This window comes from Chelonia mydas, chromosome 1 (assembly GCF_015237465.2).
Source record: "Chelonia mydas isolate rCheMyd1 chromosome 1, rCheMyd1.pri.v2, whole genome shotgun sequence".
In the NCBI taxonomy this organism is placed as follows: domain Eukaryota; kingdom Metazoa; phylum Chordata; order Testudines; family Cheloniidae; genus Chelonia; species Chelonia mydas.
In genome coordinates this window covers 343,680,435-343,701,310 of record NC_057849.1, presented here as the reverse complement: position 1 = coordinate 343,701,310, position 20,876 = coordinate 343,680,435, and the positions used below count along the sequence as shown (strand labels likewise).

General features: G+C 46.5%; 1 protein-coding gene across 1 annotated transcript in view; it reads left to right on the top strand.

Annotated features, from left to right (window-relative positions):
* Positions 1-20,876, top strand: part of TNPO3 (transportin 3) — an 81,204-nt gene that overhangs the window by 26,642 nt on the left and 33,686 nt on the right. The window contains exons 2-6 of the mRNA XM_037889445.2: positions 6,459-6,659; positions 8,086-8,159; positions 9,148-9,304; positions 15,996-16,139; positions 19,859-20,034. Coding sequence (XP_037745373.1) covers positions 6,459-6,659; positions 8,086-8,159; positions 9,148-9,304; positions 15,996-16,139; positions 19,859-20,034 — 752 coding nt within the window. The remainder of the gene's footprint in view (positions 1-6,458; positions 6,660-8,085; positions 8,160-9,147; positions 9,305-15,995; positions 16,140-19,858; positions 20,035-20,876) is intronic.

The window sequence follows — 20,876 nt, the reverse complement described above, 5'->3', positions numbered from 1 at the left end:
AGTCTCTGTGTTAATTTTCTAGTATGAAAAATATTTTAACTTGTATTGCCTGGAATCCCAGCAAACCTGCTGAGATCGATCTCCCGGATGGAGCCTGCTGTGAAGGGTTTATATAATTTCTAGATATACTGGAGTTAATTCAGGCCATGAAAATGCCTCATTTTAGCCCGTGTCTGGGCCGTTGGGACTGAGTTGGAAACCTTTCCAAACACTAAAATTGTAACAATTGTGTTAGACTGTGAACTTGTCTGTACAGTTAAACTGTCAATCATGCAGTAAGTTCTGCAGCCTTTGTGCTATGGGCCACGAGCTAAGACCTTCTCGTGACCCACTCCCAGCATCCCAGTCCCTCCCACTACGCAGTTCTCAATATAGTTAATTCTGCAGGTGACCGAGAAGGGCTCTGCTGACCATTGGTGATCCGTAGACTGCAGCTGGTATGTCTCTTACTATAGATTGATTACCTTGGAGTCTGGTGTGATTAGTCTAAAGTTATTTCAATTCTCCTTGTCCAAATTGGGCTGGGAGGCCCAGCTAGCTTACAGCTATGTCTGTAAACACTGGTCAAGCATGATTCTGTTAGAACCATTTTGGAACATGTTTTGCTGCTTCAAACAGTGGGCAAAGCCTTTCGTGTAATGAGGCTTTGGTGGTAGCTGGGTTTATGAGAGAGAATGCCTTTAGCAGATTTTTGTCACAGATGTACATAGCAGCTGGAAAAGAGGGACTGAAAGATGAAGAACTTTCAGACAGCAAAGACATCTGGTTTAAGGGAGGCAGCACCTGAGAGGTCCATAAATCTCCTCCAAAATCACTAGTAATTGATTCAGGCCTGTTCAGTTCCCTTTGAAAATGAGCCGCTGTGGGATGCATGAGCATGTCCACCTGTGGATGCAGTCTGCCTTCCGAAGGTGGGATGGACTTTGGTCTCAGGAGCAGTGCCCTGGCTGCGATGGCTGCAATGGCACTGGACATTAAAGCCTCTAGAGCAAATGCCAGTTTGGTGTTTGAGACAAAGATCATTTGGGCAAGTGCACTGTGCGTGGAAAGGGAGGGGGGACCTGCATTTAGAATGAAATCCAAGTCCTGCAGAGTAACTGCACTATGAAGAACTTTTCTTAAATCTACAAAATCCAGAGAAGTCAAAGCAAAGGATGAAACTGTCCTTAACTCACCTTGTGTCTAGATATTGCAGCTAATCAGGGCATGTAAGCTTCCACCCGCTGTCTCCTTTAGGCACCAAGGGGTGAATTTGAAGAAGTTTCAGTATTAACTCCTGATTTCCAGATGCTTCTGGGTTTAAATCTTTATTTTATTTTTGATGCACGTTTCCTTTGTTCTGGTATTTAAAGCAAAGGGGATATAGGAGCTGAACAGAACCCTATTTGTTCGTAACTGTGCCCAAAGTAATATCTTGGGGCTCCTTTAACAAGCTGAATTTCTTTTTGATTTGCCATTAGTCTCATGTCTGTGTATTGTTGTAAATATTCAGAAAGCATGCAGCTGCTGCATGTGCATTGCTTTCTGGGCCAAAATGCCTTTGAAATATATCAACATGTTTAATATTTAGGTTTATAGTCTCGGGAGCTGGTGCCTTGTCTTCGTTCCTTACTGTAAAGCTCCCAGAACTATCCTTGCTGTATCCAAATTAGATCTTGCTTTGCTCAAGAGCACAGAAGTGCGTGCCAACCAGTTGAGTTCTAATCTCGGCCCGAACATAGATTTGTGGCTTGGGAAAGTCACTCCATTTGTTTTCTCACCTATGAAATATAGTGGCCTGCCCTCATTGGTATCTGCAGCAGATCACTGAATCACACGAGGGAACAGGATGGACCGGTAACTGAAGCTCCTATCTGTAATGTATTGGAGGAAAAGTTGTGTTTCCCCAGGGGACTTCAATCTGAGTGCCAGTACTAAAACATTCTAGGGATTTCTAAACCTTATACATAATGGTTTTCTAATTCAAAAAGTTTTGCATCCAACACAAGGGAATTCTATATTAGACTTCAGCTTGACAGTAAAGAAAAAATGATCACAGACCCAAAAGTTAGTGGTGGTTTAGGTACAAATGATCATTTTTCATTAAAGACTTGGATAATGGAGTGCAGAGTATGCTTATAAAATTTGCAGATGACACCAAGCAGGGAAGGTTTCTAGCTCCTTGGAGGACAGGATTAGAATTGAAAATGAACTTGAAAAATTAGAGAATTGGTCTGAAGTCAACAAGAGGAAATTCAATCAAGACAAGTCCAAAGTGCTACATGTAGGAAGGAAAAATCAACTGCACAACTACAAAATCAGGAATAACTGGGCCAGCGGTTCTCAACTAGGGATGTGCAGAGGTCTTCCAGGGGGCTACATCAACTCATCTAGATACTGGCCTAGTTTTACAACAGACTACATAAAAAGCACTAGCGAAGTCAGTACCAACTAAAATTTCATACAGACAATGACTTGTTTATACTGCTGTATCTAGGATACACTGAAGTGTAAGTACACTATTTATATTCCAGTTGATTTATTTTGTAATTCTATGGTAAAATGAGAAGGTAAGCAATTTTTCAGTAAGTGTCCTGAGACACTTTTTTGTATTTTTATGGCTGATTTTGTAAGCATGTAGTTCTTAAGCGAAGTGAAACTTGTGGTTCACAAGACATATCAGACTCCTTAAAGGGGTGCAGTCGTCTGGAAAGGTTGAGAGCCACTGGGCTAGGTGACAGGACAGCAGAAAAGGATTGGGGGAGGGGTTATAGCGGATCACAAATCGAATTTGAGTCAACCATGTGGTGCAGTTATGCAAAAAACTAATATTCTGGGATGGATTAACAGAAGTGTTCTATGCGGGACTCGGGAGGCAGTTGTCCTGCTCTACTTGGTGCTGGTGAGCCTGCAACCAGAGTACTGTGTCCAGTTCTGGGTGCCACACTTTAAGAAAAGTGAGGACCAATTGGAGAGAGTCCAGAGCAGAGCAACAAAAAGTTTAGAAAACCTGACCTATGAGGGAAGGTTAAAAAAACGGGGCATGTTTAGTTTTGAGAAAAGAAGGCTCAGAGGGGACCAAGTAAGTTTTCGAATATGTCAAAGGCTGCTACAAAAGGGCCGGGGATCAGTTTTCACCATATTTGCTGATGGCAGGACAAGAAGTAATGGGCTTAATCTGCAGCAAGGGAGATTTTAGGAAAAAGTTTCTCGCTAGAAGGATATTAAGCTCTGGAGTAGGCTTCCAAGGGAGGTTGTGGATTCCACATCACTTGAGGTTTTTAAGAACAGGTTAGAAAAATATTTGTTCGGAAATACAGGAATGGTCTAAGCTAGGTGTACTCGGTCCTGCCAGGGACTGGATTGGATGGCCTCTGGAGGTCCCTTCCAATCCTACATTTCTGTGATTGGATTTTATTCTAGTCGCATATTACAAATGTAATCAAGACACAAACTGGCAATATATATACATGGTGCATTAAAAGGGCCAGTTTCACAAAACAGAAAACAGTTGAGCCAGATCAGTTGTTGGAAAGAATTTAAAGAGAAAAATGTGAATGATAACTGGGAACTGTAGAAGAACATTTTAATGGATGCCTAAAAAACCACAACTGAGAGAGAAGGTTTCTCTGGCTAAACAACCAATCCAGTTTAGTGGGGAAGCGAAAGCAACTACAAACAACAAAACATATAAAAATGGAAGAAAGGGGAAGTTGATAGTGATCATGAATATAAATCAGAAGCTAGTGATTGTAGAAAATTGATAAGGGAAACAGAAGGGCACAAGGAGAAATGTATAGCCAGCAGAGTTAAGGAAAATCAGTTTTCTTAAAAAGTATGTTAGGAACAAAAGGAATAAATACAATGGTCCATTAGTAGACAGAAATGATAGTTGTCAATGAAGAAAAAGGCACAAGTGTTGGATGCATTGTTGTTCTGTATTTGGAATGCAAAAAGCTGTGCGGTTCGTATTAAACACAATATGTGCAAACCATTTTCAGATTTTTTTTTAAAGTGCTTCTGGCGTGAGATTTCAGCTGCCATGCCTTACTGCGAAGGGAATGCGTGTAGCTGAAACAAACATCTTGGAATGAGGTCTGCAGTTACGTTGTGTCAGGTGCATCCTGAAATGAAGGCTCAGACCTGGTCTACACTTAAAAATTAGGTCGACCTAGCTATATGTCACTCAGGGCTGTGAAAGATTTTGCTCCCTGAGCACCGTAGTTAGGTCGACCTAACCCCCGGTGTAGCCACGGCTAGGTCCATTGAAGAATTCTTCTGTCAACCTAGCTACCGCCTCTCGGAGAGACAGATGACCTACATCCATGGGAAAGCCCCTTCTGTCAGTGTAGGGAGTGTCTACATTATGGCAGCACAGCTGCAGCGTAGATATGGGCTGTGTTCCTTCAGGCACCCATGGGGGTGGGTCCTGAGTGTAACTGCACTTCGTGAAGTCGAAATGTATTTGTGACGACAATGTCCTAATTCCCCACTGGGTTCTCAAGCGTTGTTCTGTAGGAGAGCTGCACAGAAAACTTGTGCCTGCCGACCAGAATGCTCACGCTTTATAAGATGTTACAATGGGAAACCATACTTTGCCCTTGTTGAAGCTCACATAGGCTCCCAAACCCATAGTGAGATGTCTAACTTTAGGCTCCCAGGTTTGAACGATGATGGGTTTGTAGACTAAAGACAATTCTGACTTCAGATGCTGTGTGAGAGAGATGTGGAGAACGCGAGTTGAGTTGAGCGTGGGGTGCTCGGAGGGGAAAAGGGTTCTGCTGTCAGGTGCAGGGGTTACTGTAGCGTAGTCCTGTACGCGAACGTAAAGAGTGCGGTAAAACAGAACCGTGCCAAGCAGCAGGCATCCCGCTGCTGCTGAGGTAGAGCTGCACGCTGATCCAACGCAGCACAGTACTCCGGGCACAGAGCTGGAAGGCTTTTTGGGACGTGTGTGGCTCCTCGGATGGGATGGCGGAGAGAGCAGTCTGCCCAGGGCATAGTGAGCGGCATGGCTCATGCAGTGTGCAACATCAGAATGGAGTTTGGGGCTTGGGGGGAAATGGGGAAAGGGTTGCACTTCCACCTTGTGCCCGTTTTACAGCCCTCCCAGCACACTGGATTTGTTATAGGGACGTAACGAGAAGGGGCAGTTCCACTGTTACTGCATGCTGGCAAAGAGTGATCTCTCTGTGTTAGAGGAGAGAGTACGTTTGGAGCTCATACCACGCTAACTAAATAGAGAAAGTTGTAGGTCTGATTTTCATGACTCACTCTGGAATGATGATAACCTAACCTAGGTTTTGTATGTTTTAAGGCTTGACAGGACCATTAGATCATCTAGTCTGACCTCTTGTACGTCACAAGTCCTACTCACTGCTTTTCTGCTTATACATCAAAGTATCGCACGGCCCTTTGCACCACAGCATTGCACCTGGAGCTCATGTTGAATTGCTTGTCTGCTGTGATTCCTAGACCCTTTTCATGTTGGTTCCTCCCCGGGAACCATTCTGTAGCTGTGGCTTATGTTCCTTGTTCCGAGATGCGTCGCTTTGCACTTGGCTCAGCTGTATTAGAACACAGTTTGTCTCAGAGGGCCCAGCTTACTGGGATGTCAGGATCGCTCTGTAAGACTGCCCTGGCCACCTCATTATTTGCTAATCTGGCCGTTTTTGTCATTGGAGTGTGAGCTGCATTCCAGTCTTGTTCGCAGATCTAAGAGCTAATTGCAGAATGATTATTACTAAAATATTTTCATATAATTTCTGTTCCCTCTCTCCCTCCCCTGACCCCATGAAATGGCTTCATTTAGCTATCAACAGCTCAGGTGCGGTTCTTAGTCATTTGTGAAAGTCCAGGAAATGTGGTGTAAGGCCCAGCTGGGATCCTGAAGCTGGTCTGGAAAGTCCCAGGTGACTGCAGCTTCAGGCTGTATGGTGAATGGTGCTGATGGTGAATGGCTAGCATGTCTTGTGCTGCTGAACTGTAATTTGTCACACATCTGGCAATGAACTCAGTTTTAGAACAGGAGTGGAAGTGCAGTAAGCATTGCATGTGTAAACCAAGGTCCACTGGCAAAGCTGACTCTCCATTTAATCACCAAAGTAGCCTTCTAACTGGAAATAGTCAGCAATTCCCATGTCAGGTGTATGATTTGCTCTTTTACCTTGAGGTGAAGTTGGTTCATGTTGTGCTTGAGCCTGGCATCTCTGTGTAACCAGCCTCTGCTAAGTGACTGACGCTTTTGACAGCAACACGTTCAGAAGGGAGTCCCCAGTTCAACACTTCTGGTGATAGTCTTGCTAAGAACAAGGGAGTTGTAATTGCAGGAATTCTTGGCTCTTCCTTTTGCAAACGTGATGCTTAAACTTGTGGAAAGTCCATTTTGTTCGAAAAACCCTGCCAATTAATGTTTAGCTAATCTGAGTTCTATTCCATGTCTTTCTCTGCTTGATGGCAATGTTCCAATTTGCCTTTAGGTTCATGCGTGGGAGATCTCAGACCAGTTGCTACAGATCCGGCAGGATGTAGAATCATGCTACTTCGCAGCACAGACCATGAAGATGAAGATTCAGACGTCGTTCTATGAACTCCCCACAGACTCACATGCTTCACTGCGGGACTCTTTACTGTCCCACATCCAGAACTTGAAAGATCTGTCACCGGTCATTGTAACTCAGGTAAGCTGTGTGTTAACTCCTGGTGTGGGGGAGGAAAAGGAGCATTTCTCAAGGCAGTTGCATACCACCTTTCCATAATAAAGGCTGAATAATTCAGTGCCTTAATTAGATATGCATTGTGGACACGTTGTAACATTTACACCACTGCCCCGTCAAATCCATTCTGTGCAATAATTGCTGCCTTGTTTAGGGGAAAGGGCAAGAAATAGATGCTGCAAGTCATGTTTAATCATACTAAAGTTTTTCACTGCTGGCTTTCAGAAATCCAGCATTCATGCTCCCTGGCTCTTCTTCATTTAGCGTGGAGCAGGAAAAACGGAGAAAAGGAAAATCAATGCCCTTTAGACCCAGTCAGAGTGGTATCTCCATTTATAGGCTCAGCTTAGTTTATTTCTTGTCCGATGATGAATTCAGCAATGATTCAATATGTTAATACATTATTTTACCCCTTTCTGTGCTGCTTTGGGAGAGTGATGGGCAGAGCTGCTATGCAAGGATCTTTTCCCTGCTCAGCTATGAAAACAGCATTGAATTATCCATCAAAACACCCTCAGAGACTGGAAGGTCTCTGACATGAGGTGCTACCATTTCCCCAGGCCTGTGTTCATCTTAGATATTGAACTGATTATTCCTTCATGCCGTCAACTTAGATCTCCTGCGTGACTCTGCAGAGCACTAGTCAGTACATCCCTATGAAGTCCAAATCAACCTTGCTACCTGTTGGTCCTCGATCAGCCTGCAGGGTCTGATCATGCACTGGTTGAAGTCAATGGGAATTTTGCATTTGACTTCTGTGCAGGCAAGGTTGGGCCTGAATGAAAATTGTTAATAGCCGAGGAACTGTGCCTGGCTTCAGTTCCAAATTAAATGCAAATAACCTCACAGTGCTGCCAAGGAGACTGGCTAAGTTTCTAGGGAACAGTGTGTATGATGCAGCCTCCACTAGCCAACCTGAGAGAAGGTTTGCAGCCATGGAGAAGATGGTTGGCCATCTGGATCAGATACTGCAGTTTGCAAGAGGGTGGGAGAGTGCTGGCCTTAGTCTGACAGGTGAGTTGAAGGCCCTATGACCCCTCAGCCTGAAGGAAATGAGACTGTTACCTGTGACTAAATGATGTGCCCAGCAAAAGTCACGCAGCCCCTTCTGTCCTGGTGGAGTGGTGCATTGGTCACGAGTATTCTGTTGCTGCTTACGCACCAGAGAAATAGTACTGTGGCTCGTGGCTACTGAGTCCTATGAGATTCCCGTGAGATTGGAGGGGTCTGGCTTTCCTTCACAGAGGGTTTGACTTCTCCCATCTTCTCCCAATGTGGCTGAACAGAAACTGGATGTTTTTCCTCATGTCTAGCCACACAAATTGGACACTCCATGTTTTTAGCACTGGTCTTAGACTTGTTCTTTTTTTCCCCCTCCCCCACATTTTAGCTGGCATTAGCCATAGCAGATCTCGCCCTACAAATGGCTTCTTGGAAGGGCTGTGTACAGACACTGGTGGAAAAGTAAGTATTTGTTTTATATCATTAAGCTTTATAGAAATATTAAACCTACAAATCACTCCACTCCTACAAGACTTAGCCTACAGGAATGCGAAAAGAAAGGTAATGATCTGAAAGCACAACTGCACTTGTGTGCACTGATACAAAAGAGTTGGAAAAGTGCTAGAAAATAACCTTTTCGTGACTGATAATTTAAGTAGCTCCTGATTCCAATTGAATTATAGTCGTGAAGTGTTCTAGGTGAGGCGAGTGGCAAGTCAGTTTATAGACATATCTGTGATTGAAGCCGTGCCTGCTTTTTTGGGGCTCTGGGCTAAGTCTTCCTCAGCTCCATTTCCATATTACTTTACGATCCCTTTCTCGCGCACATAGCTGGCTTATCCTTCTGGTTTAGGGTTGATCAGGAGTCTCAAGCCAGTCAATGCTGCATCTTCACTGGTTGCAACTGTAGCTAGTTAGTGTCGTGAGACATTCCTTTTGCTTCTTGCTAGGGCTGAGTACTGTCACTGAGCAACTGGAGCTCAAAGCAGGATCCACGTCCTGCAATGCTTGTCACTGCATGAGGCCAGCACGTACACATGGCGCTGTCGTGAAATGGTGCAGGTGCTGTGCGAAGTTTCCACTCGACAAAGCCACTGCAATGTGAAATGGAGATTGCATGACGCCATTGTTGGCAGCGTGTGCATGTGACAGGACTTAACGTCTTGTATTTGTAGAACAAGAGATTTTTGTCATCCTCCTTGACAGGCACTTCCGACTACGGTAGGAGAACTAAACCCCAAACCGGGGTTGGTAATGCTCATTTATTTCGTAGCCTAACATTTGCTTTTGACATGAATCCAGACGATGTGTTTTCGGACAACTCTGTCTAGAATCTCTTCCAGTGAGATTCCTCTCCTCTCCCACTGTGGTGTTAAAGGTGCTTAGACGCTCCTGGAGTTCGATATTGTGCATGTTGGCAAGCCCTTCTTTTCCACTCTGTCTGCTTCAGGTACAGTAACGACGTGACATCACTGCCCTTTCTGCTGGAGATCCTCACGGTGCTGCCAGAGGAGGTTAATAGCCGATCTTTGCGCATTGGAGCCAACCGCCGTACTGAAATCATTGAAGACCTGGCTTATTACTCCAGTACAGTGATCTCCCTTCTAGTAAGTAGATCACCTGGAATGCAGGCATGTGAGAAATCAGCCTGCTCGGGTGAGGCTGTTTCAGATCTAGCCCGGGTTGGAAGTGATCAGGAAGCTATCAGGCCTCCTAACAGCTGGCGGTATGAAACTAGTTGCTCTCTCCAGTCCCTAGCGGATGAGAGTCAAACGAAAAAGCACAGCTGGCCCCCAGCTGTAAGCAGTAGGCCAAGGAATGAGTTTGGTCATGGAGACTTAACTACCCCTCCAGCTAGTTTCTCCAGGTCAGGATTGAGACACGTTAGCGAGGGGCAGTGTGGGGAGGAAACTTGCCCTGCCACTCTTTGTTCTGTGCTTAAAGGCCTTCAGTCTCCTGGGCTGTGAGTCTAGCAGCTTTCACTGGCACTAAATGCGTTTAGACATAAGGCCCTACTTGAATCGTGGCTGAGTTGTGGACAAGCCATGGAAAATCATGGAAAAGTAATAATGTCCATTGTTTTTTCCGCTGTCGGCCACCCATGGTGTCTGCAATACCGTGAATTAAGTAGGGCCTTATTTATAGATTATAAAAAGATGAGGGATCTCAGACCATTCACTTATCTTTTTTTTAATTTAAAAGGAGACTGGCAGAAAGAACCTTTAAAGTAATTCTAGAATAAGAGGTATTGATTTGTCAGAATAAGCACTTTAGGATTTACAGCTACCTAAAGGACATCTTATGTATCTTATTTTTACCATGAGTTCTTTCTTGACTTACCCATGCCCTTCGTGCAATGCCTTGAAGAGATGTACACCTTTCTCCCCACCCCCGCCTTGCCACGCCAATCAGCTGTTTGGTGCGGGAAGTCTTGGGGGGGGAAGAAGCGGGGCGGCGGTGGCAGTGTGCTCAGGGGAGGAGGCGGAGGTGAGCTGGGGTGGGGAGTGGTTCCTCTGCCCCTTACTTGCTGCAGCCCGCCCCAGCTCACCTCCGCTCCGCCTGATTGGCGCGGCAAGCCTGGGGGGGAGGAGAAGCGGAACTGCGGTGCGCTCGTAGGCAGAGGTGAGCTGGGGCGGGGGGGCCGCAGCAAGTAAGGTGATGGGTGGGGCGCAGAGGAACCGCTTGCGGTAATGTGAATTCGGATATAATGATGTAAAGCAGCCCCGCTCCCCAGAGCGCTGCTTTACCACATTATATCGGACTGCATTATATCGGGGTAGAGGTGTACTTATGTTCCTAACGCTCCCGTAGTGTTCACCCAAAGGATGATATATGGTGGCAACTGCAAAAATGTACCTGGATGGAAAAATCAACATCCACAGGTGAATTTCTAGATGCTTTCCCACTGGTGTGCCACTGAGGGGAGTCCAGGCTCTCCAGGGAGCTAACCGCTTGAGGACATTGGTGCTCAACAAGGCTTGTGATTTGGGTTTGAGGAGTGACATGAATCAACCCGTCTCCAAAACAGTTCACAGAGATTGAAAGGAGCTGACTAGAATATATCCAGCCCCACTCGACTCAGTGTTTTCCCAAGGATGCTTTACTCGTTTCCTACTAAACTGTTTGAACTAAATACTCAGGAGAGACCAATCTGGACCCCTCCCCACCCAGCTCCAGGCTGTACTGAAATACAGCCCCCACACACATTAATGCAGAACTCCTCATTAGTTTTTATCATTTCACATTGCTTATTTAAATGGGAAATACAACATGCCCCCCAGCTGTGCATAATAAGGCTGTTAATATCCTAGAACCCCAGATGGAATTGCATTTTGATGTATTATAATTATAATAGATGGTAACAGAAATTATTTTTTTGCTTTGCAGCCCACGCTTTCTCTGCTTCTCTCCTTTCCCTGCCCTTCGCATCGGTGTCTGCTTTGCTGTCTGTTCCCCAGTCTTTTCCTCCAGCTGCTTTCCTTTTGCTTCAACTCTGGCCATAATTTTTCTCATTTTCATAGCTGTTGGAGTTGGAACAGATCTGCATACCTCTCTTCTTCTTCACCTTTAAAACCACCTCTCGCTTAGTGCAGGTTCATTCCCCAGGGTGTCTTCAGCACTTTGTCTAATCCAGTTTTGAATGCCACCAGTGATGTGGGTCACCACTTCCTTTGAGGGAATTATTCCATCACCCGACCAATCTCACCCTAAATTTTCCTGTGCACTCTTCAATGCCACTACTCCTAGTTACAGAACTTCATAAAATGTCAAATTCAGGAGTGGCAGAAGTGCCCTAAAAGTAAGGGGGACACTGGTGTCTGAACAGTGGCCCTGCCCCCCGTGCCACCCACTCCCCCCCAAGGCCCCGCCTTCCCTCTTTTAAAAGTGATGAGGCCGTGGCCCCTCCCTCCCACCCCCGTTCCAGTGTCCCTGGTCAAATTCCCTTCTCAGTTTGATACTACACCCTTTGTTGTTTGCAGACAGTTATGTTCCCTTCTAGCCATTGTTTAGCTATGCCATATGTAGACTATTTAACCTTACTTTGTGAATCAACTCTTGCCCATTTCTAATTCCTTTTGTTCTCTGGATCCCCTCCAGCTTGTTTGTATCTTTCTGATATCTGATTGCTCAGAATTGGGCATAGTATTCTGGTTGTGCTCTGAAGCCATAAAGAGGCTTCCTGCAATGTGATGGGGTACTTCTGCCCCAAAGGATCTCCAAATCATATGGAGCATGTTGCCCTTTTCTTTGTTATCCTGTAACAAGCGCCTCCAGTTCATTGTCCAATATCATCTTGTGTTTGTCTTGACTCCCCAGCTTTCCATATCTCTCCTGTGTTAAATCTCACTTTATTTTCAGCTCATATTTCTTCAGTCTAGGTCCTTGTATTTGTGTCCTTGTTGTTGCTTGTAACTTTTTCTCCAGACTCTTCATCCCCTACCGTTTAGTTTCATTTGTTTGGTTAACATGCTGGTTACTTCCTTTTTCCAGCTCATCAGTGAAGATGCTAAATAATTACTTCTGGGGGAATTCTGCATCACTGTGCGTGCGTAGAATTCATGTCCCCCGCAGAAAAATGAATTCTGATAGGGAAGCTGCAAGAGCGGTCATGCGCCCATCCCTGGCAGCACAGGCAGGTCGATTTCGGGCTCCTGGAGCAGCTGGTAGAGACATAAATCACTGCGGGGAGTGCTTGGCAGTCATGCATGTGAGAGAGAGAGAGACACTGTTCCTCTCGCTTCCTATTGCAGCATGCTCGGCATGGAAGGGCAGAGGGCATTGGGGTGTTTCTGAGGAGGTAGCCATGGGGCAGGCTCTGTCCCCTCAGGCAGAGCAGAATGTAGCAGCCTGCCTGCTTAGTGAATTGTTCCCATTGTCTTTGTGAATTCCCCCAGGAGTATAAAACAGGTGTAAAAAGTTTTACGGCTCCTTTACATTGCCAGAGTGGTGTAAAGGACAGTATGGCCTTAGAAATGCTTATGGTGCTTTAGTGATTAGAACTGAACTAAATTTTTGGACTGAAAAAATTTCCTATCAAAATGTGCTCCATGAACTGTGTGCTGCTGATCTATTTGGAGATGGTCAGTAGCCACTATAAATTGTGAGTTTGATTCCCCAGCCCTCACTTGCTCTTCAGGTGCCTATGGTGTGACACTGAGCTTATGGCTGCATATATTTGTTGTCTAATAACTAGAAATAAAAGGTCAAACCTAGTTACATTACTGGGCGGGGGTTGGGGATTTTTGCCAGTGCTCCCCACTCCCCTTCTCCATCTATTATATTGTAGTTTAAATAAATTACCAAAATAATTGAAACCAGTGTGATTATATTGCATTATTTTGACAAATAAAATATTCACCAGGAGTATAAATAATATTGGGGTTAACCCTGTTCTGTGGTGCGACCCGGCACTGCACTCATCCCCAGTTTATTACCTTGCTGTCCAGAATTCCTCATTTTCATGTGTTCAAACTGCTTTTGAAGTTTAATTCTTTTCTTTTCAAATTTAACTGGTAGCTTAATGCTTTGTTTAAAAGTTCAAAAAGGCTGCCTCCATACAAATGTATAGCCGAGAACAGTAGCAGGGGAGGTTAGGAACATGGGGTCAGACCAGACTGGTCCAATCAGTTAGGTATCCCATGTCCAGCAGTGGCCAATATCTAATGCTTCAGAGGCAGATCGATTATGTCTCTGCTCTTTCTCTCTCCCCTCTCTTCTTCCCCCCCCCCCCCCCCCCCCCCCCCCCCCCCCCCCCCCCCCCCCCCCCCCCCCCCCCCCGCCCCAGAAAAAAAAACAACCCACACCATACAATGCACCTGTATGTATAAGGATGGCCGTGGAGAACACATTCCTAATTTTGCCAGTTGGTTTAATCCAGATTCTAACTGTAAAAGTCTATGAGACTTTCAGAAGGGACCATTGTGATCAGCTAGTCAGACCTTCTGCACCTTGCAGGCCACAGAACCTCACCCTGGAGCCTGTACTAGAATTAGCTGGTTTCAGTTCCAACCTAGTTTAAAGCCTAAGTTCTATCTTTATGGATCTGCAGAAGTGTTACCCTTAAAACTTTGTGCTGCTTTTTCGCTCTAGCCACCCCTGGCACTTTCTCTGTGAAGAGAGAGAAGCCAGCTGTCTGATTAGTTAATTGGTTAGTTGAGCAAGCTCATGTCTCTCTGATTGCTTATTGCCTTAGTAGAGATGACGTGGGAAGCCTGGGTTAGTCAAAAGCTGATGGTGGATCATAAAGGATCATGAGCAGGCCAGCTGGACCCAGTGGTAGAATCTCTGAGCATGTTCCACCACGATGACCCTCCTGAAGTCTGAAAGGAAAAGCGGCTTTTGGCAGCACGGTGGCAATTCTCTGGTGATATCTGCTGGTGGTCCATCTGCAGATATGCCTGCTGAGAGGAAATCGTGGCCGGTGATTTCTTGGGACAGCCTGTCATTTGTTTGCTTTGCCAGGCAGACTCCACCCAGGTGTTTGCTTTGCCCCGGCGCGCTCTGCATATATTAAAGATTCTATATTCAGACCACCCAAATTTCCTTTCCAAAGTCCAGAGTGGGCATTTTAATGAGCTGCCTGAAGAGCAAAAAGAAATCGGGTGTCTCTGTCTAGGATTTAACTTATATAACTCATATGGGATTTAGCTCATATTTTTTTTTAAGTTACTTATATTTAGGGGTCTACCAAATTCTTCGCTGCTGTGAAAATTGCATTACGGACCAAGAAATCTGGTCTCCAGCCTCCCAGCTCTGAAGGCAGAGCGGAGAGCAGCGGCTGCTGCCCTGGTGCCCAGCTCTTCAGGCAGCGCCGACGTAAGGATGACGATACCGTGCTGTCCCTTCTCTGCAGCTGCTGGCCGGTGGCGCTGCCTTCACAGCTGGGCGCCCGGCCAGCAGCCGCTGCTCTCCGCTCTGCCGTCGGAGCTTGGCGCCCAGGCAGCGCAACCCCCAGCATCAGCACAGAAGTACGGGTAGCAATACTGCGGCCCCCTAATAGGCTCCTGACCCCCTTTTTGGATCTGGACCCCTAGTCTGAGAAATGCTATGGGAGAAGTCGCACCATTTTCTTGGGTTCATGGCAGCCTAAATAGCGAATTTCAGGGATATGTAACCCATCTGCGAAATTTTCTGTTTATGCCGTGACCAACCCGTGAAAATTGTGTGATTTCTCCATGATCTAAGTAGACCCCCTGCTGTCCTAATAAAACCTCTGTCTAGGAAGGCAGAGGTTTTATTGGAGTCCTCTAGAGGCTGTAATAATGTACAGAGCTACTAGCCTTCTGGACTAGATTGTCAAGTGAACAGTGAGCATGACCCTCTTGAAACATTTGGTATGGAAAGTTAAGGTACACTGTCAAACTTGTAGGCTCCGTTCTCCCTGGAGATGGGGTGGTCCAGGGTCCACTCAAGCCCTGACTGGGCAAAACATGAGGCCGTTCTAGCTTCGCACAGCCAGGGCCCCCTTTGAATGAGTCCTGGCAAACCTTGTCAGTGGGGTTGCTGATGAACAACAGAAGGCTCTCCCTCCCCCAGGCTGAGGGCCCCCAGCCACAGTCAGAAATAACTCCCCAGTTTCTTACGGCACGATGGTGTAAGGATTGTCCTCAAGCGGGCCTGAACGATGCCTTTTACCTTTCAAAGCCGTCACCGAGATGCTAGTGATGCGAGTGTATTTTGCAGCAGTGAGCGTAAGGAAATCTTAACTTGAGACTTGGCAAATATGAAGCTCATTAGGGCTGGGCTTCATCTATCTTTGAGACAGGACCCTGTAGGAAATTGATGTGCTGTGGATGGGTGAACATATTCCAGGCTGCTTTTCTCACCATATGCTGTCACTGCAGTTGAAGTCAATTGATGTGCTTGGTTTAGTCCCTAGATCACGTGGGGGGCTTGTCTATTTAGGCAGGGCGGCGGGGGCTCAAGTCATCTCCTATCTCGATCGTGCTTCCTTCACTTGTCCTGCCAGACTGACATTCCGGGTATAGTACGTGGCTCATGTTTCTTGCCATGCGCTTTTCTCGAGAGGCTGATTTTAGGCGTGGGGTGTCATTAAGTGATATAGACGAGTCTCTTCACGTTGACACTGATGGGTGGGGGGGGAATTGTGGTTTTTAAATACAGTTCATCCCTCAGCGATCACGCCATGGATGCTGCGTACCTTGAAACGCTGATCCTCTCTGTTCACAGCTTCCAGAAACCTGTTGAACGCAGGAGAGCGTCAGTTTTGTGCTTGTGGAAACGAACTGGTAACTTTGGGTCTCTAACCAATTCTCCGTCCCTGCTCTTTCTCCCCAGATGACCTGTGTAGAGAAAGCAGGCAACGATGAGAAGATGCTCATGAAAATTTTCCGCTGCCTGGGGAGCTGGTTCAACCTGGGAGTTCTGGATAGTAACTTCATGGCCAACAGCAAGTTACTGTCCCTCCTCTTCGAGGTGCTGGTGAGTATTCGCTCAGGCCATTGGCCGAGCTCCTCTCTGCCCGGGAAGAACGATGTTAACTTTTTACCAGGACAGGAGCAGCAAAACTTTTAAATCAGTTTGAAATCCCTGTGCAGACTTGTTACAAATCCGTTGTAAACGTTGGCACACTAGGATGACAGCTCATTGGTGGTCTGCATGGCGGGTCATAAAGAGAAGTTTACTCCCCTTCCTGGGTCCTTTTCTCTGTCTTGAGTATGAGACCCAACCCATCTCTTATCCCACTGTGCTGCTGGCTGCACGCTAGCTCTTCCCCAGTGCCCCAAATAGCTCTGCTTAGTGCCCCCTCGATTTCCAGCCTGAAGGCTGTCAGGAACTGGCAATTTGGAGAAGTGGGTGTCAACAGGAGCACAGGACTCTCTTAAGAGCAAGAGTCCAGTTTAAGTGCTGCTTCTGCCCGCATGTCAAGTCCCGAGTTCAAGATTCCAGTTCTCTGGAACCAGCTGCTGCTGTCGCTGACCTGAGATACGCCTAGAACATGGGCCAACTTCACCCCAGTCTGAACTCGCAGACTGGGGTGAAGTTAGTCCCAAGCACAGCATGGTGAAGGGGAGGGTTGAAGATGTCATTTTTAGTCTTTACCGAGTAAGAGAAATGAACAGCAAAGGACTGTGGCTCATGGAGTCGGGGAGGAAACCTCGCTCCATTTCTCTAGAGTGAAATAGGCGGGGAAAAGAGCAACTCAAACAAAATCCTGGTTTTCTGAACTGCAAAGGGATTATTGGGGGATGGATAGGTGAAGGCCCTGGGCCAAAAACACAGTAGACTTAAAATGTGAATGTAAGACCTGTTCTCCAGTTTGGCTGTGTACCATAGAGGAGGGAGAAACCTGCACCTTCTTCAGGGTGATCATCAGGGTCATCATCCGTCTACACTCCCAACCTCTAGCTATTCAGATAGCGAAAAGAACCATGTATTTCTTCTCATGCTGCATTTGAAAGTCCTTGATCTGAGTGGTATGAACGTTTTTAATTAAAGCAGATGGTAAGACACCTTCTCGCCCCCTGGACTCCGTTATTCCCTTTGCCTGCATTCCTGTCGAAAGACCTGCTGCAACAAATCATTCCTCTGTGTAGCTTGGGATTCAGCAGTTGTATCCCCAGATGGGTCATGAAATGGCTCACCGTACTGTTTCCAGTTATAGCACATTGGTCCAGGGCAGGACTGGAGTGGGAGTGGGGTGGCATTGGATTGCAGAAACCACATGATCCTGTAATCTTTGCAAACCCAGGTATACTTTCTGGCAGACAGTACTTCCGAAAAGTTCACAAAGTTCTAGTCGATCTGGTCTCCTGTTCTCACGGTCTCGCCCATTCATCATCAGTTTTCTCAGCTTCTATTAAGAGGCCACTTTGTCTAGTTCACTGGTGCTTCAACTTTTCCTGTCGTGCCCCACCCCCCTCTTACCAGTAAAGGAATCGGTCTGTGCTTCCCCCCTCCATTACTGTCCAGTGGCTCCGCGGAGGAGCTGGGGCTGGAGGCGGAGTTGGGCTGGGGGTGGAGCGGAGCTGGGGTGGGTGGCACTCCCTGCCCTGCCCCCTGTGGGGGCTGGCCTGGACCTCGCCACCGCACCCCCCTCCCCCCAAACATTCCTCTGTGCCCCTCTAGGAGGGTGCACCCCCCAGTTTGGGGACCACTGGTCGAGTTCTTAGAGCACGAGGCTGGGAGCCAGAGCTCCTAGATCCCATTCCAGCTTCTGTCACCGATGTTCTTTGTGACTTGAAGTAAGTTTGACTTCAACTTCTGTCTGTTTCCCATCTGCGAAATGAACATTGCTATCAGTTGCTGTTACTGACCACTTCAATTAAGAATGAGTTCAAGGTTTTATACTAATCTCCCTTTTAGGAGCTCATAACTTTCTCCATCATATACAAGGTGGGTGAGATAATATCTTTTATTGGATCAACTTCAGTTGGTGAGAGAGACAAGCTTTCGAGCCACGCAGAGCTCTTCTTCAGGTCTGGGAAAGGTACTCCGAGCGTCACAGCTCAATGCAAGGTGGAGCAGATTGTTTAGCATAAGTAGTTAGCTCATATTCTAAGGGACCAGCATAACTACTTACACTAAACAATCTGTTCCAGCTTGCATTGAGCTGTGACGCTCGGAGTACCTTTCCGAGACCTGAAGAATCTGTGGCTTGAAAGCTTGTCTCTCTCACCAGCAGAAGTTGGTCCAATAAAAGAAATTACCTCCACCACCTGGCATCTTTAATATCCTGGTATTGACAGGGCTACAACATTGCATCCATCATACACAGTTCTTCCTTGCTGAAATTCACCATGCTTAAAGGTGAATTGTTTTGTAAGGCTTTGAGCAAGGTGCCTTTAACACTTGTTTGCATTAGGCGAGTCTTGGAATAAAGTTCTGTCCATCTGCACAGGATTTAAAATATTCAAACGTTGTTAACTTTCAAGGCTAGGAGCATAAAACTTGGCTTGGTTTGTAATCCTCATCAAAGAAACAAAACTGGCTGTAGATTTTCCAAGTTCTGAACATTTAAGTAATATTTTGTTCATGTACAGTACTGCGCTTTTATCCCTCCTTTTTCTGACACCTTTAACTCAGAACAGCTAACTCAGGAAAGTCTTTCTCCATATGTATGGAAACCCCAAAGAGCTCCAGTAAAACAGGAAAATTAAATGTAAAAAACTTGCATTAATGCAACATGAAAGTTGAAGAGCTGAGCTAAGCACACACAAGTCAGAAATTCCCAAATGGTACCAGTTCGTCGTGCATTGTTTGCTCAGACCTGTTGCATGGATGAGGTATTGTCTAATGTTTTATTATTATGCCGTTATGAAACGGGTAACTTGCTTTGCATTTGTTGCACGATACAATCTAAGCAAACAAAAATGCAAATTAAGGTTCCCATTTAACAATGGAAAGAGGACTAGACAGCACTTAATGCATGAAACAAGTCTGAGTTAATGTTGCAATAGAAACTGTTATCCTCTGGGGTTTTCTGACTTCTGAGTGCTCAGCTTTTTAGCCTGCATGTTACATTAATGATAGTTTTTGCAGTTAATTTCTCCCTGCCCTTCATTGTTGGCAAGGGATTGTGCTGCTTAATTATTCAATGTTTACAAAATGCTTGAGGATCCCCTTATGAAAGGGCATCTATAGGTGTGCACCGGATTACTGCTATTCCTTTGTTTCCTCTCCTCTTCGCTGTCTGCTCTCTCCTTCTTTGTACGCCAGCCCTGTCTCCTTTCCTAATTGCCCCCAGCCCTATGGTAGCTATTAAAGCTTCTGTGAAATGAGCCTTGCACAATGGCCATGAATGTTTACCAGGCAGGTCCCACCCTAAGCCACCAGGATAATAAAACCAGTATTTTATCCGCACTTCAGAGGGGTGTTCCCCCGGCTTCACCACCCAAGGACAAAGGGGTAGTACAATTTTTCCATGGTGCTGAAATATCTCAGACCTGAGATTTCAGTCATTCTGTTCCACCTCTTTACGTGCCATGTAGAGAAGCCAGAAGGGTTCCGTGGGGCGAAGGTCAGTTGCCCCCTGGGTACAGCAGCAGGCTATGCAGGGCTGGCAAAGGAGGTGGTGTGGGGAGAGCTGTGTATTAAGAAACATGCCTTGGTATTTGAGATGAAACAAAAGCTTCATTAGGTGCAGCCTTGTTTATCGCTCCGCAGTCACCTGGCTCCTTTCCTCCCCTTCTGTCCTGCAGCGACAAGACAAAACGTCCTCAAACCTGCACGAGGCAGCCTCTGATTGTGTGTGCTCGGCTCTCTATGCTATTGAAAACGTGGAGACCAACCTGCCCCTCGCGCTGCAGCTCTTCCAGGGAGTCCTGACGCTGGAGGCCGCCTATCACATGGCTGTGGCCCGGGAGGATTTAGACAAGTAAGCAAATGAGCCTCTGGTGTTCCTGGAGAGGGGGGAGAGCTGCGATAATTAACTGTCAACTTGTCTGTTCAGAGCTATTCTTGGGATCGGCTGTGTTTGTGCAGCGCTCTGGAGTGTCGTATGCAAATGATTGCTCACAGAACAGAGACGGCTGAGTTAATGGCGCTTCGCTTTGCCGTCAGTACGCCAGGCTAGAATTGCAGGGGGGCGAGCAACCTGAGCTTGGGCAGGCAGGAGGGAGCGTTGGAAGCACTCTGGTGCTTTGCTCTTATCAAAAGTCTTATCAGAAGACGTGCTGCTGTGCGTCTCTCATTGAGTGATGAGAGAGAGAGCGTGGAATGGCTGAGCCTTCCGGAGAGGGGAAAAACAGCCTTGTGAGCACTACAGCATGGGACTTGTCCTGCCTTCCATCTACAGAGTTCTGTACCGATGTTAGAGCCCTTCTTGTTGGCTTTATGATGTTAGCATCTAGCTGCTCCAACCAAGATCAAGGCCTCACTCTGCTTGTACAATGCCTATCACGATAAGAGGGTTTACAGTGCAGATAGACAAGACAGAATAAAGAGTAAAAGGAGAAACAAAGGCAAGAGATGGGAAGTGAGTTGGCAGATCTCTTGTGGCAGTGCCTCCTCTCCCCGGCCCTGCGGCCAGTGTTCCTTGCTACCTCCCTCTGAAGTCAGCACTATCAGAGGGGAAAATGAAGGTGAAGAGGGTGGTGGCTTTCCCTGGATCATGCTCCAGATCACTCCTAGAACTGCCATTAGAACTCCCAGTCCTGTGCTCAGCCCACTCGGCCATGCTGTCTGTTACACAATACTGTGCTGTCGGTCCTCGGGAAC